The 16,133-nt window shown below is 36.0% G+C and overlaps 2 protein-coding genes and 1 long non-coding RNA gene across 4 annotated transcripts; 2 read left to right on the forward strand and 1 right to left on the reverse strand.

The window, feature by feature from the left end:
* The first annotated feature begins 1,457 nt into the window (after positions 1–1,457).
* Positions 1,458–2,384, forward strand: LOC144637007 (adenosine receptor A1-like). The gene has a single exon (XM_078496185.1). It carries the CDS (start codon positions 1,458–1,460, stop codon positions 2,382–2,384), a length of 927 nt encoding a protein of 308 aa, XP_078352311.1.
* Positions 2,385–4,593: 2,209 nt separating this feature from the next.
* LOC144636003 (uncharacterized) lies at positions 4,594–5,968 on the reverse strand. 2 transcript variants are annotated; one of them, XR_013567450.1, is made up of 3 exons: positions 5,442–5,968; positions 5,172–5,297; positions 4,594–4,830 (listed from the first exon to the last, which is right to left on the reverse strand). It is a non-coding gene; the product is annotated as an uncharacterized LOC144636003 (long non-coding RNA). The 2 variants fall into 2 exon arrangements; XR_013567449.1 differs by having other exon boundaries at positions 5,172–5,968.
* Positions 5,969–11,777: 5,809 nt separating this feature from the next.
* Positions 11,778–12,767, forward strand: LOC144637008 (melanocyte-stimulating hormone receptor-like). Its single transcript, XM_078496186.1, has one exon. The coding sequence runs from the start codon at positions 11,778–11,780 to the stop codon at positions 12,765–12,767; it is 990 nt and encodes a 329-aa protein (XP_078352312.1).
* The last annotated feature ends 3,366 nt before the right edge of the window (positions 12,768–16,133 follow it).

The raw sequence follows: 16,133 nt of genomic DNA on the forward strand, positions 1-16,133 counted from the left end.
GTCAGTTTTAACAGTTCTTTTATTAATTAAAAAAATTCAAACTTACCATAAATTGCGTGTGGCCATTTATTTTGCGACAAGTGCCAACTTATTCGCGTGTTTATTTGCTTACTTTCACGACTGATCGTGCAATAAGAGGGCAGCCAGAAGGTTCTTCTACCAGCTAGACTATCTTAACGTTTGTAGTCTTAAAGAAAACACCGATTCCGGTCAGGCTTATCCGAGTTTATCTTCTTACCGAAAATGATTTTCGTCATAATATGTCAAATTACACTGGCAAAACAAATAGAATTTAACTTAATTTTATCTAATTAGGAAATTGCTCAAGAATAAAATAATCTACCTCATTGCAGTTTTTGAAATAAAATTTTAAGAGCCCAACACTGCATACAAACTTTATTTTAAAGACAATTACTGGTTAAAATTTTCGGCAATAAGTAAATTTTATATCTATTCGGTCAAGAGCATCACTGAAGACAGGTGAAATATTAGTTATCGGTTATTCTGATCAGAGCGAGGATTTAGTGCTTCAAACCTAGTTAAAAACCTCAATTTGTTTTTAAACTGCTAAAAACATTTTGGTGGTACGTGGAAGCTCATAACAATATTGACGAAAACCGGCGTCTACAAATTGTAGTGAAATGAGAAACAACAAAGTAAATGTTATTACACTTCTCCTACCCGAATATTTAATCGGCTATGGCGTAATACACCTGGCATGTCTAGCTATTCGTTTTAGTGTTAATTTCTTCCTCTTCACAAATAGCTGATTTTGTAGTTATGTAATTGAGGAAGTCTTAGAAATAGGAAGTTTTTTTGTTATCACTACATTTTTGGATGCATCTTCCAGGAATACTTTACAAAGGGCGTTTTCGTCAGCCGGCGGTCAGACATTTCGTACATAGGACACCTGGCAATAAATGGGCTCTGCTTTGTCAGGATGTCAGGAATAATTTTCCGTTGAGCATAATGAAAAACAGCAACAGAGAATTATGTAGTTCTTTCTTGAAGGATGTCGCCCACGTTGCTGAGGAAGTTTTAAATAGCAGGAAGTCGTCTGCATTTCGTGGGACGATTCTCCGCACTAGGCCCTTTTTGGGTAATTGAGGAAATTATAGAAATTAAATTGTCACAAAAATTTAAAATTACGCTGTTAAACCAAACACAAAAATATAACTTACGATTTCACTTTTCATTCCTACAATAAGACCGTAGATTTGAAATACAAAAAGAAAGTTGTAGGTACTTGCAATTGACTAATTTTCTAAGAGTATTTTTCAACATTAAAAATTGATTGACATGTTTAACATAATTTGACATGTTTGCGGAAATTAAAACACGCCAAGAAGTTGTTATGACTATTCGGTCTATTTTTATCAATGCATAGAACCTCTTCTAAGCTAAGAGAAAGCGAAATACGTCTGTTGTTAAAACTACGTGCATTCGGATAAGGGAAGATGGTGTTGAGAAACTCCACTGTGGTTGAGAAGACTTATAAACAGTTGTATTGCACTGCAGATGTAACCGGTGGAATGAATTACCAGCTGGCATGTCTTTCGGTGGTAAACATTTTTCTGTCCATAACTGCAGCTCTTGGTAATACTCTGATCCTAGCTGCCCTTCACAAAAAGTCTTCCCTCCATCCGCCGTCCAAACTCATGTTTCGCTGTCTGGCAACAACTGACCTCGGCATTGGTGTCATTACGCAACCGCTCTATGTTATTTATTTGATGTCTGTGATGAACGAACGCTGGAATATTTGCCGATACGCATTAGCCTTAACGTTTATAACAGGCTATACCTTTGGTACGGTGTCTTTGTTGACATTGACAGTGATAGGCGTGGACAGACTTCTCGCCCTGTTGTTGGGGCTTAGGTACAAAGAAGTGGTAACTTTGAAGCGAACATTTGTGGTTGCGGCTACCTTTTGGGGTTTTTCCCTTCTCTTTGCCACAATGTACCTTTTGAACTACAACATAACCTTGTGGTTAAGTTACGCAGTTTTATCACTGTGTCTGGTAACTGTAATCTTCTGTTACACGAAGATTTTCCTTGGCCTCCGTCATCAACGAACTCAAGTGGTAGACGGGCATAATCACCAACAGACGGGCCAAACAAATCCACTGAACTTAGCGCGATACAGAAAGGCAGTGTCCAGTGCAGTTTGGGTGCAGTTGACGTTAGTTGGTTGTTATCTACCATATGGTGTAACCTGGACTTTTCCGGCTTATCGTCAACTATCTTCAACTGTTGTTCTAGCGAAATATGCTACACTGTCATTAGTTTACTTAAATTCGTCACTAAACCCATTTCTTTACTGCTGGAAGATCAAAAGAGTGAGACAAGCAGTAAAAGAGACAATGAGAGAAATTTTCTGTTGGTAAAGCTGAAGATCCTATGATAAACACAAAAAAATAATTCGTGTGCAAAGTCAATTCACAAAAGTAGTCTACGGTTACATTTCAAAACTGTTTATTGTAATCAGGTGCTGGCAGCCAAATTGATAGAGGTTTTACTTTCACAAAGATCGATCATTCAGTTCAATTTTGTAAGAAGCTATTATATTATTTTCCTAATTTGATCTTGTAAATTTGTCTCTTACAAATTATATTTATCATCGACATTTACGTTTTCACTCGACATATTATTATGAAAGGAGAGTAGCCTAAGGCCTTTTCATTTTATTATTTTCATTCATTATATATATGGCAAAGAAAATTAAACTTGAACTTAAACTATTAGCATTAAATATTTGACATTTATTCAGTAAAATATCGTTAGAAGGCACAATTCCACCGAAACCATAACATGGCGCATGTCACCAACGGCGATTTAACTTCTACGTCAAATCGGCAAATGAATGCAGTATAATGCGTTTCAGAAACGTTCCTGACCGAAGCTGTTATTTCTCGTTAAAATATATCTAACTCGAATCATGAATTTTGTTAGAAATGTTCTTGTCTTCTAAGTTATAGTATTTTTTATTTAGTAGAAATTTTCATGTGAGATAGTTTCTTAGAAAGTAAGATGAAAGGAACTTCTGTCGACATGCACAATGTTGTTCATGCTGGAAAAGAAACAGACACTAATGACAATAAAATGTGAGTCGTGTTGCAGTTTTACAACAGTTTTCTAAACTTGGATAATTTTTTTTATGGAACTGCATGCTTCAAACGAGTAGTTTTTCAGTGTTACGTTGTTGCTATGACAACAAGTAAAAAACCCTGTAAAATGCAACACGCTTTTTAACATCTGATGACCTTGTGCACCTTCCGCAAAAGGGTCCGATCAGACTGTACACTCTTTCACCTACCAATAAGCTATTGCAGACAAAATAATTGCTTTTGTGCTGAAATGAAAGGCCGACGTCAAGCCTTTATTTATCCAGCTAAGAATATCAAATACTAAACGCAGTAAATTAAAAAAATAGGTGGGTCTAAGTGTTAAGAAAAGAAGGACGCTAATTAAATGATAAGCCTCGCCCCCCAAAATTTGTAAACACATCCGCTTAGTCGAGAGACTTGCTAGACGACATTCGGCATCAACAAAAGGGAATTCAAAAGATAATTAAGACTCGCGGCAGGCGTTTGCATTGACAGAGGAGAAAAAATATTTTGGCGTCCTTTTCGACTCATGATCAGCTGTCAAGTTGATAATTTTTTAATACTTGGGCTCTCAGCCAAAACATATTGAAAACAGTTGGGCTCAAATGGTAATTCTTTAAAACGTTTTGCTGTTGCTAAAGTTTATCCTTGCTGAGATCAGACACTCATTACAGCAAAACACGGCAAATTGACGACAAGCTGTTGCAGTCGCGTTCTTGTAATTTAATTTACGTTATCATTAATCTTTCAGATTCTTTGCATAAATTCGCTTCGTTTTGTTCATTCATTTGGCTTTAACGGTTCGTTTTAAATCGTACACTGTAAAAGCTGACCAGTTACAACAACCAAAAAAAAATGGTTATACTTTGAATCTGAGGTAACCAGATTTTATTTGGTTATAGTAACCCAAAGATTATCGTTTGTTTTAACCATATTGCTTTCCGGTTGAAACAACCTTTATTTATTGGTTGCATTAACCACAAAAAATAGTTGTTTCTAACATCATCCACACCGAACTTTCTCAACTAGTTAAAAATAGGTTGTTGTGACCTTTAACTTTCAGGTTAAAAACGCCTATAATTGTTTGGTGATATCAACTTTTAAAAACAGTCAAAACTTTTTAACCCATTAGTATTGGTTGAAATAACCATTGTTTATGGTTATGGTAACCCTGTTGTTTTGGTTCTTGCGATGAATCTGTGGTAACCAATTTAAATTAGTTAACAGGTCGTAGATATAACCATTTCCTATGGGTTATAGAAGATGGGTTACTTTAACTTATACTTAATGTATTACAATAACTTCACAATAATAGTGCTTTAAAACGTTTTTAATTGTTGTTTTAACAACTCTCTTCACACGATTGTGGGTTACAATAACTGCAATTGTAAAAACACGGTAGTTAGGATTTTCTTTGTCGTCTCTCATGCAATCCAGCAGAGTTGAAGACACTGCTTTACAGACGATTGTTGCACTTGACAGTGTTAAAAGCATACAGTGATCTTACATGCACGACCTTCATATTGACGCTATAGTAATCAAAACGCAGAATTAGCCGCAGCATTACCAATACTGTCGGTGGTAGAAACCTACAGACCATTGTTCATTCCGCATGCACCATACAATCAATTTTGTCTTGATTTACACATTGCTTCTGTGTTTCGGTGATGCTGCAGTCTCTATTGGTGTATGAAATACTTCATCCACTTCTTTACACACATGTAATCTATACGAATGAAATGAATAAATAAAAAAAATAGTAATTGCTAGCAGTAATTAAAAAGTTTCTCAAGGCAAAATCAGTAGCCATCTTTTTTTACATGTTTTCACGAGGCGCTCTCAAGAGTGAACGATTACTCATGATTATACACAGATTCTAACACATGTCACGTCAAGAAGCAACAGAACAGTCCAGTAAGGGATTAAGATAACCTGAAACATCGAACTGCCACTATGTAGATTATATCACGCACTTCAATCATAGCAAGAGGACCCGGTTCCATTTCGTTATGAATAATTTCTACCGTGTCTAGTTCTATTCTACTAGCAACCAGCCAAAATACTTACCATTTTTAAAGCTTCCGTTCTCGCAAGTCGGAACTTGTTCCGAACGGTTTCATTTGCAATTCGAGCAAATACAGTTCAACAGATCTCAGCCGATGGGCCAGCTCTCGCTAACAATTATATCAGAATCTAATGGAAGGGAGCATGAAAATACAAGGAAATTAGGGCATCTTTTCTTTAAAGAAACAAATTTAAATGTTCACTTTCATTACGATCCTACGTATCGCTTAAGCGTGTACGATGAATCGAAGAAAACAAGCAATAGTCAATAACCTTTCATCTCTCCAAGAGCTTTTCCTTTTCCCAAATTCCAGAATCACATTTGACTGTCTTCTTGCACTATTGCTACGGTGACTATGAAAGCTAACGCGGTAACTCGTGTTCTTGAAGTCTTTACAATAAATACGTGCGTAAAAGAACGCGGTTGTTCACAGAATGAACTATCAACGGAAAGATGTTGGATTCGAATGAAATTCTATTACTTCTCATTGGCTTAAAAGTTTGACCTTGAGGTGCTAAGTAACATACCACTAATGACTATGAATAAGTGACAAAAGATAATTCTGGATCTTTCAAAATGTTTACACTTCATCCTTTGAAGACAGCCGATTTCTGTTGATAAAAAAATCTAGTGCCATGGACAGCAGCGACTACCTATAAATCCAGAACTATATGTATCGGTATTGCTGTTAAAAACGTCACAGCAGCCAAAAAACCGCAACCTCATGAAAAGGAAACTACTGTGTGACTAAGATAAATTCCTCAAATGCTTCCATTACCGTCGAACGGAAGTGGTAAAAGTTGTGTTCAAAATAGCATAACAACAAAAGAAATTTTGGAAGTAATAAATATATATAATGATTGAATGAACCTATTTCAAGTTTTGTTTCTAGCTAATCTCATGGGTCCATTGCCCTAACTGTGGCCGACCAAAAAAGACATGACACGAGTAAGCACTGATTAAATCGACTATCTAATAATTCAAGTAACATTTGCATGCATTGATTAAAGGTTGTACTACAGCGAAATGAGAAATGCTTGTACCAGACATGTATACTCATTGACTTGTTAAAATAAAGATAGTTACATCTTTTTATCCAAAGCCTTAATTAGTTCATTTTGACAACAAAAAATGGTTATTTTAACTATTCATTTTTACAACCAATTTTTTAGGTCAAAATAACAATTGATCATTGGTTGATCTAACTAGTAACAAATAGGTTATGAATTTTAACCGATTATTTTTAGATTAAAACTAACTATTTCAAATGGTTATAACCTTTTAAAAAGGTTATCTTAACTGGTCTGTTTTTACAGTGTATGTCCTCTTTCCATCTTGAAGAAAAGAAGGCCAGAAACGATTAGAAAACACGAGCCGACAGCGATTGTTTTCTTCATTAACATCCCAAACAGAAAATTTCCAATCAATTTAGTAGATAGAAGTGCCAAAACTGACATGAAGAAAAAGAATTGACTGTAGTAACGAATGTGCTGAAAAAGAAAAGAAAAAAAGAAATAAAAACTGATTAACAGCGGGGGCAGCTGTAAGGTCACATATTTCTAGTTTATATAACATATTTCACATATTGCGTTTGTGTATGTTTTATGTGCTGCTAGCTGTGAACCCGAACTTTGAGTTTTCAAATTGTGTTTTCATGCCTGACCTGTCTAGTTTACGGGAACCTGTTCCTACAATTTCACTTCAAAGCACAGGCTCAATTGTGAAAAAAATCACGGTGCCTCGTGTTTGAAATATTTCATACATCATATTAAGAGCTTTGTCTTACATTTACTTCATAAAATCTCTGAAAATGATTAAATGCAAATTACTAACAATCCTCTACAACGCGCTGTGTTGACATCTCCATGCTAAATGAGATCGAACCATTTTTTTAATACAAGTGCCATTGACAGAGAAGCAGTGAAATAATGTTTATTGACAATGAATGCTTTTATTAATTCCGAATCAGTAAATAAGGAAATAAAACCCACCGATCGAAGAAGGTGGTACGCCAGTCTGTCACTGATGTTATCAAAAGTACATGAAAGAGAGAGAAATCTGTGCTCATACAAAAAAAAATTCTATTGCTAGAAAATGGCGGTATTAAATTACACTGTCGAAGGCGGAAAGTGGAAAACATTTGAACTACTATGCTCCGCTGGTTCAACTACTAAAATACGCTACCAGTTGACATGTTTCGCCGTCTTAAACGTATTTCTCGCCATTTCCGCAATTCTAGGGAATACTCTAATCCTGGTTGCCCTTAACAGGGTGTCTTCTCTTCATCCGCCTTCCAAAGTATTATTTCGGAACCTGGCAGCAACTGATCTCTGTGTTGGTATTATTGCAGAGCCTCTGCACGTTGCCTATGAGATAATTATACTAAACGAAAGATGGGATATCTGTCACTACGTTTTAGACTCAAGTTTTGTAGTGGGCTCAACGTTGGGTGCGGCATCCTTGTTGACAATGACTGCAATAAGCGTGGACAGACTACTGGCCCTGTTGTTAGGGATGAGATACAAACAAGTTGTGACTGTCAAGAGAACATATTTGGTTGTGATTGCCTTTTGGATTGCATCCTCTATAGGTACAACAATGTATTTTTTGAGTTACATCATAACCTTAAAGTTTACCTATATTGTAGTGTCCATGTGTTTAATAACATCCATATTTTCTTACACGAGGATTTTTCTCACTCTTCGTCATCACCGGACACAAGTACATCAGGAACAGCTGGGCCAGACATTTCCACTGAACATTACCAGATACAGAAAGGCAGTTTACAGTGCCCTTTGGGTGCAGTTGGCATTAGTTGCTTGTTATCTGCCATATGGTATAGTAGCAGCTTTGTGGACCTACACTGGACTATCGTCAGTTGTATTTTTCGCGGCCCAATGCACAATCGCATTAGTGTATTTAAACTCGTCATTAAACCCGGTTATTTACTGCTGGAAAATTAAAGAAGTGAGACAAGCAGTGAAGGACACTATTAGACAATTTTTTTCATCAAGTTAGTTCCAGTCTATTGTACCGTTTCAAAGTATATTAATACTTCAATAAGCCGAAGCATTCTAAATGGTTTTAAAAGGAGTTCTATCTCGTAACCGACTACAGTAGAATCCCGATTTCTCGAAACTCCCGATTTTCAAACCAATTTTCGTTTCACCTCGATCATCACTTTGTTTACCCTCGGATTTGAAGAGTAGCTTATACAGCTAATATCTCCGAGCATTTCACAGTAAGCACAGAACAAGGGGCAAAGACATGACCACAACACCGGGAACTCCATGCCCTACTCTTTACGATGAGTGTGTGGGTTCTTTTACGTCCCCTGCTGACCATAACACTGAAGATGCAGGAGACGGGGCCTACGGTTTATCGTCCTTATCCGAGAAGACTAGAATATCTAACCATTTGCAGATGTTATTGCAAAGGCAGCATATTCTCCTCAGTTATTTTAAGACCCTGAGTGTTGGTCCGGTCTGGGACTCGAACCCGAGACCTCCCGCACTGTAGTCCGTCGCTCTACCAACTGAGCTAACCAGGCGGCGGTTAGTACTTCTCTGTCATTTTACCTGCGATTTCTCGAGCCTCCTGATTTCTTTTAACAATTTTCGCTATCCCTGGAGGTTGGAGAAAACGGGATTCTACTATTTTAACAAAATGATATCCAAGAATATGACAGATTTTAAATCTGAAAATATAACATGTCAAGGTTGCACAACCCGGCTGTGATAATTAAAAAGTTCATTCTCTATTTTTTTTTTAAAATAAATTTTCAAGGCCTTTTTTAAATAAAGACAAAAAAGCTTTATCCTGAAGTCAAAATAAACAAGCTGCTATGGAAATTAGCACATAGGATAAATGTAGGTAGTCTTTTTTTTTCTTTCATCTACCGACTAAATTACGTCAGTGAAAAAACAAACTGCGAAAAGGCAACTGTTTATTTTGAAACTGCTTCAAACTGATAGACGGAAGTTAAGTTTCAAGTTTCATTAAAATAATATGTCTAGAGAAAACCATATAGATGCGTTTAAAGAAGTGATGAATAGGATCGACTTCCGTGTAACTGAAGTATCCGGTCAGGTCACTTCACTGCCGAGGACAACCGCCATACTGAACCAGCGTTATACCGCATCACCGAACGCCCATGGGATTACCAAACCTTTCCATATCTGTAAAAAATTAAATTTTGAAGGGGAACTTATACTTGTTTTGTTTTTTTCTTGTCATTTTATTTCCTTTTCATGAAGGCCGAATTTGTTTATTTAACTGTTCTACCTATGCTGACAAACTTGGACAAAGTTAATAAAAAAGACAAACGATATAGGGTTAAATTAAAACCGTTTTGACATGCAATTTCAAGCCGAAATATTGTTATGAACTTATAAAAGGAAATAAAGGGAAGTTAATAACTTTGAGAATGCAAATATCGCTTTAGTCCTTAGCAAATGATAATAAAAAATCTTCTAGAGGCTTCGCAGTGTTATATTGTGCAGCTTTTGCAATGTTTCAGCTTTGTTCTCTTGGATCGGTCTTGAAATTTGTATTCTCTATGACGTCGAAAGCCAGACTTATTGATCTAAAACTATTGCAAAACAACAACACCCTGTAAAATTGAACTCATGTTGCTGCAAAGGCAGCGGGTAGGTAAAAAACGTGGGTTAGGCCATCTGGCCTAGGCCATGGCCTAAGGGTGGTTATTTTTTCTAAAATGAACAAAAATAATAATTTCACGAAAATATAAATTTTTAAGTTAGCCATTTAAGAGAAAATTCAGTCTCCCAACTCCTGGCTTATGTAACTACTAATGGCTGCATGACTGACCAGAAAGATGTATACATTTCCACCGGGACAAATTTTGTCGGCCGTGCGTTTAAAATGTACAATTTGGACTGCATTTGTCACGTCGCGACAAAGCATCCGCACTAGTAGAGTGTTGGTGATAATAGAAAATGTATGTAAATAAAAAACGTGCATAGCGTTGTCTAAAACCCGTTTCATTACAAATCATGCAACGCTTGGTATTCAGTTGGAACATATTTTCCATGACATTATCACGACCCCAATCACGTTTACAGTTAGCAGTGCAACCAAGGATTTCTTCTAAATAATATCCGGATGTTATGAAGTAACTAAAATCTCGCTATTGTAATTTGGCGCAACTAATTACAAATCAAACTTTTACAACTCCATGATTTACAAACCCAGTTCAATCCACCAAATTTTAGTCCAACAATATCCCTCAGGAACCTTCAGGTACGTGTATACTGACTTGCGATCCTGACTTGAAGTCCTGGCTTGATTCGACTTGATTGTCAACTCGAAATCCGTGCTTTAACTCAAATTTTTGGCTCAAAGAATAGGTTCCTTCGCCCATTTTATGTTAGCATTATATATATGTTAATATACATTTATGTCATCTGCCCCATGGCCTACCCAAGTTTTGTACCTACCAAAGCTAGTGTAGAAGAAACACATCAACCGAAAGAAAACCTTTGGTGCCGTTAAGGAGGGTGGATCGTTGGCCTGTAATCGAGGGACCGAGTTAAAATTTTATTTCATCATGATTTAAAATCTTTTAAACAGCTACTAAATTAAATAAAAGCTTTAAAATCTGAAATGTTAAACCTTCTCGAAAGTTGGTTCTGTGAATTAAATCTTAAAAGGTATGAGATGATAAATAACCAACGAGGCACGACGCTGCGCTGGTGTGCCTGATATCCAAAGAACGCAAATGGAATAAATGTTTCAGTAAATACTTTACAAATAATTTTATTCCTTGCTGAATTTATTAACAATTACATCTTTATCTTAAATATGAAAGTTCTTAGCGCCGGATAGCTTTATTTATTTCAATGAATAAATTCACGTTGTTTAATTATTCCTCGGGCATGAAAAACTGCCGTTCTGTTTGTTTCAGTCTTTTATTTGATTCGAAAATTTGCTTCTAACGGGACCAGCAAGCTATTTTAGAGGTGGTCGAAAGTGAATTTAATTAAATAGTAAATATAGTTTTATCGAAACATGTTTGCAATTCGAGGTATATATTGTAAAACGGGTTTAAAATTAAATTCATAATCTTGATCGCGTTCTTAACGCTTTTCAATTTTCATAGTACTCGCTTCTTACACCAACAGACACAAGCAATCCGGCATTTCTTTCTCGAGGCGCTAGACTCAAATTTTATGTTTGTGTGTTTGTTTGTTTTTGTCTTCTTTTAGGGTCACTTCTAGTGAATAGTTGTTAATTTTGTCTCTGTATTGTATTGATTATTAAATATTAAAATATAAAATATTCTTAGCATCATTTCAATATTGTAAAGATTTCTTATTACATATGAAGTTTCTTTCTTATTTGCCTCTGGAGCCGAATTTTAAAGCGATTCCAATAATACTCCGGACTAAAAATCAGTTTAGTTTGTCACAATGCAATGACGCTTTTGTTTACCAAATAATAATAAGTCTCGAATATAAACACAACTTGAGGTCGCTGAACCAATCAGAGAGCTAAAAATGCAATAAACCGAGATTAATTATTTACTTATAATTATTAAACGAATGACACTTTACTGGGAAGTAGCACATATGCCATATTGCAAAACAATGATGGAACCAAACTTTACTGAAGATGGAAACCAGAAAGCATACGAAGAATCGTATTGTACGGCTGATTTAAATAGTGGAACACACTACAAACTGGCATTTCTTTCAGTGATAAATATTTTTCTGGCCATTACTGCTTTTGTGGAGAATTCTTTGATCATGGTTGCCCTTTACAAGGAGTCTTCCCTTCACCCGCCGTCCAAACTTCTGTTTGGTTGTCTGGCAACAACTGATCTTTGTGTTGGTCTTATTGCAGAGCCTCTTTATGCTGTCTATTTGATATCAGTTCTGAACGAACGTTGGAATATTTGTTTATTCGCATTTGCCACAGATCTGGTAGCAAGCTATATTTTGGTTTCGGTGTCTTTGTTAACATTGACTGCAATAAGCGTGGATAGACTTCTCGCCCTGTTGCTGGGGTTACGATACAAGCAAATTGTAACTTTAAAGAGAACATACATCACTTTAACGGCCTTCTGGGTTGCATCAATTCTCGCTGCAACAATGTATTTTTGGAATAACTTGTTAATCTTATGGTATGGTCATGTACTTATAGCTCTCTGTCTAGTAATCTCTTTGGTCTGTCACATAAAGATTTTTCTTACTCTCCGTCGTCTTCAAATTCAAGTGAAAGGACATATCAACAAAGAACAACATAACCAGATGTCTTCACTAAACATAGCACGATACAAGAAGGCAGTTTTCAGTGCACTGTGGGTGCAGTTCACATTAGTTGTGTGCAATCTACCATTTGTCGTAGTTGATGCTTTGGCGACACATTCTGGACTTACTTCCTCTGTCTTCATTGCTAAGCAATTTGCAATCACTTTAGTTTACTTTAACTCATCATTAAACCCCATTCTTTATTGCTGGAAAATCAGAGAAGTGAGACAAGCAGTGAAGGACACAATCCAGGGACTATGCTGTTCGTGGACTAATTTTTTTGGGAGCCTTGGCAATGACGACGGCGACGCCAAGGAAAACGCCTAGTAAAATCGAATTTATATTTTACGTAAGAATTTCGCAGATATCTCGATGTATTTAGTGTGTCTTTGGATTTAAGAACTCGTTCTAGCTTACTAAAATTTAAAGGAGGCGTTCAGATTAATTGGAAATACAAAGAATTAGCCGTCGCGGTTCACGTTTTATGAAGGTAGGAAGTACTCAGAATTTGGTCACTTTACGTTGTGATTTGTAGAAGAAGGCAAAGAAATGTACCACATGATAAGATAAAGCACATGCATTATGCTCATTGAATCTTTTGTTTGGCGACGTTCTCGTTGTTGTCAGTGTCGTTGTCTCGAGGTTTCCTTACGCTCCCTTTTGTCGATTATTTACAGATTAATAATATTCTTTTTAAACGAACTTGAAAGTGAAAGCGTTTGAAAGACAGGAAGTAGCGGAAGTGTTATCGCGATGTTTTTTTTTTTAATATGAACTTCGTGTTGACAAATTTGACTACATATTGCAAATTGATAACTACAAAGATGCTTGGTCCCAAAACTTGTCTCATGCCTTAAAAAGGAAGAAAAAGGAAAAGGAAGCTTCAAGAAAAACGAACGCAGATCAGTCAACATTCACCTGTTGAGAACTTTTTTAAATGTTTGACTTGGTCCATTGTAATCAATGGGTGCGATTCTGCACTCAAATAGTCACTCAACAGCGTTAAATGTAATCCAAACCATGCTGACAGACTAATTACATCACTGAAACTCTCTTATAACAATATAGCTCAATAGCTGTTGGATAAGCATGAATAGTCTCTGAACATATCGTTATTGAAAAGACAGATATTGCGAACTGCTAAAATTACTTGTTGTAATATTGTTCTGTTTTTTTTTTTTTTTTTCATAAATATTGTTATTTTGTTATGTTCTTTTGGGACGTCCTTTTTCCGGGTTTCATTGTCTCCCATTTTCTTTCCATCAGTCAGTTTGAAAATATACTGAAGTGGCTTTTTTGAAAATATATTAAACTTTCCTTTCACAGACATGTTCATAATATTCATTCGGACAAAAACCACTGAATCGGCCGATTCTACGCTTTTAGTAAAGCTGTAATTTATTTAATGGATGCCAAGAAATAGACTGAGCTTGATACTTTTATTTTTTGGTTTATTTCGCTAAATTTGAAGATAACTTCATTTGGGATAAATATTTTTGTTTTCTAGTTATCTGAAATATTGTCTTTATCATTTACGTGTAAATTATTCATTTCGGTTGTCTGTATCACCTGAAGGTCTAAACGACTTTTTGTCTGATCTGAATGGTAAAGCTTAAAGCCGAGCCAGGCAGGAACAGAAATAGCTGAGAGTTCAAACTTTCCCTCAATTGTTCTGGTCGCCAATTCCCAAACGCTATCGAATTTAAACCAGCTCAAGTTTTCAAGAGAGTAAATGAGAGTGTTTTCGCTCGTATATTTTGTTTTTTTATTTAATTTGCTTGTGCTATCATTCTTGTTTAGCTGCGCTTGAATCCGTTAGTCGTTTTGTGTCTAACTCTCTTCAACTCTGGCAACTCGGCAGCCTTAGATGATCCCCGTTCAACATCGCGCTAATCGGGTTACAAATGCCCATACTGCGCATGCAAACCTTATGAGAATACACTACATAAATAAATACATTAAATACACTACATGTATGTGTCTTGGGAATATTTATTTTACACTGTGCCTCACGAAGTAAAGTGTAGCAGACAAATGATATAATTTAGAAGGGTATTCTAATCTTGAGACCGGCAATTAGGTGTTCCCGCAAGATAGCTATACACTGAGCATTTTTAGTCAAGTTGGAAACTGCAGACCTTTTGTTATTTAAACCTTTTATAAGTCTTTTTTGGGAATAAGACTTTAAACATAAAAGTGACACAATTGTGGGCACAACCCGGCTATAAAAGGAAGTGTGATATTCTTAAGTTTCTTCAATACTTGTAGTATACAAAAACAGTTTTCAAGGACTATTCTTGTCCATTTTAAAACAGCGAACTTTAGATTTGACTACGAGTGCGAAATGGAGTACGAGTACGACTTTGGAATTTCGAGACAATTGCATCCCCCGAACTGTAACTCTTTCTTGTTGCAAACTAACACGTAACCAGGCATAACTAATCGATGATCAATGACATCAATTGGTAATCAATGAGTAATCGATGGGTAATCAGTTGATTAGTCATTGATTATTGGCGATGATCAATGAGTAATCGATGACTAATCGAAGCCGAAAAATTTTGTGGCCTATCGATTACTCATCGATGACATCGATTACTCATTGATGTCATTGATTACCTATTGATGTTATTGATAACTCATCGATGACCCATTGATTACTCATTGACTATGTTGCTATGCACAAAACACACATTTCTTGCTTTCTTGTACCATTTTTTTCGTTTGTGAATTTTTATCTTTGTAAGACGTATTTTTCTTCGTCACTGGCGTTTCTGCTGACGAAATTACGCCTTCATAAAAGGTCAAATATAAACCTTCTGGCATGTCGAGACGTGTGCTTATCACAAAAACAGATGATTCTTAATTGTGCAATATTTCTGATATTTCACTTTACCCAACTCTTTACTCACTAAAAAAAAAACAACTTAAGACGAAATCCACTAGGAAGTCGAGTAATATTTATTAAAGTTGGACAAAAATCAATTTCCAGAATAATTTAAATCCTATTGCGTTATTTCCTACCCTTAATAAAAGGTAAAGATGTAAGTAATTATCCGTGATAACACCAACAACAATTTCTTATCAGAGTCTGAGGAAATGAATTTCAAAGTTCACAAGGTATGGGCAAAATCTCACGTGTAGCCATTTTGTAAATTCGTCTTAAGCGATTCAGTGGAATTCAGCGGAACTTCAAAATGTGTTTTCGATGTGTAGTGTTGTTAGAAAAGATTTCTTTTGATAAGATATTTGAAGCAGTAACAAAAAAGTTTGCAATAAGGTGGAAATAATTCTGGTACAACAATTTCTTATCAGAGTCTGAGAAAATGATATTTAAAGTTCACAAGCTATGGGCAAAAGCTTACATCTTTTAAGCGATTCAGTGGAATTCAGCGGAACTTCAAAATGTGTTTTCGATGTGTGGTGTTGTTAGAAAAGATTTCTTTCGATAAGATATTTGAAGCAGTAACACAAAAGCTTGCAATCAGGTGTAAATAGTTTTGGTACATAATTTTGTCCAATAACTACTCGAAGTCCTGGCGGATTTCCTCTTAACACGGACTAACTCGTCTGAAAATGAAACTAACAAGTTCGCTGATAAGAATCGACTACGTGGTTATAGATTTTGCTCGGTTGATGTTTGTCAGCAAAGTAAAACTGCTTCGGGGAAACAGCCGGCATAAGCAGTTGCAT

This window comes from Oculina patagonica, chromosome 13 (assembly GCF_052425735.1).
Source record: "Oculina patagonica isolate OP01 chromosome 13, crgOcupat, whole genome shotgun sequence".
NCBI classification, from domain to species: domain Eukaryota; kingdom Metazoa; phylum Cnidaria; class Anthozoa; order Scleractinia; family Oculinidae; genus Oculina; species Oculina patagonica.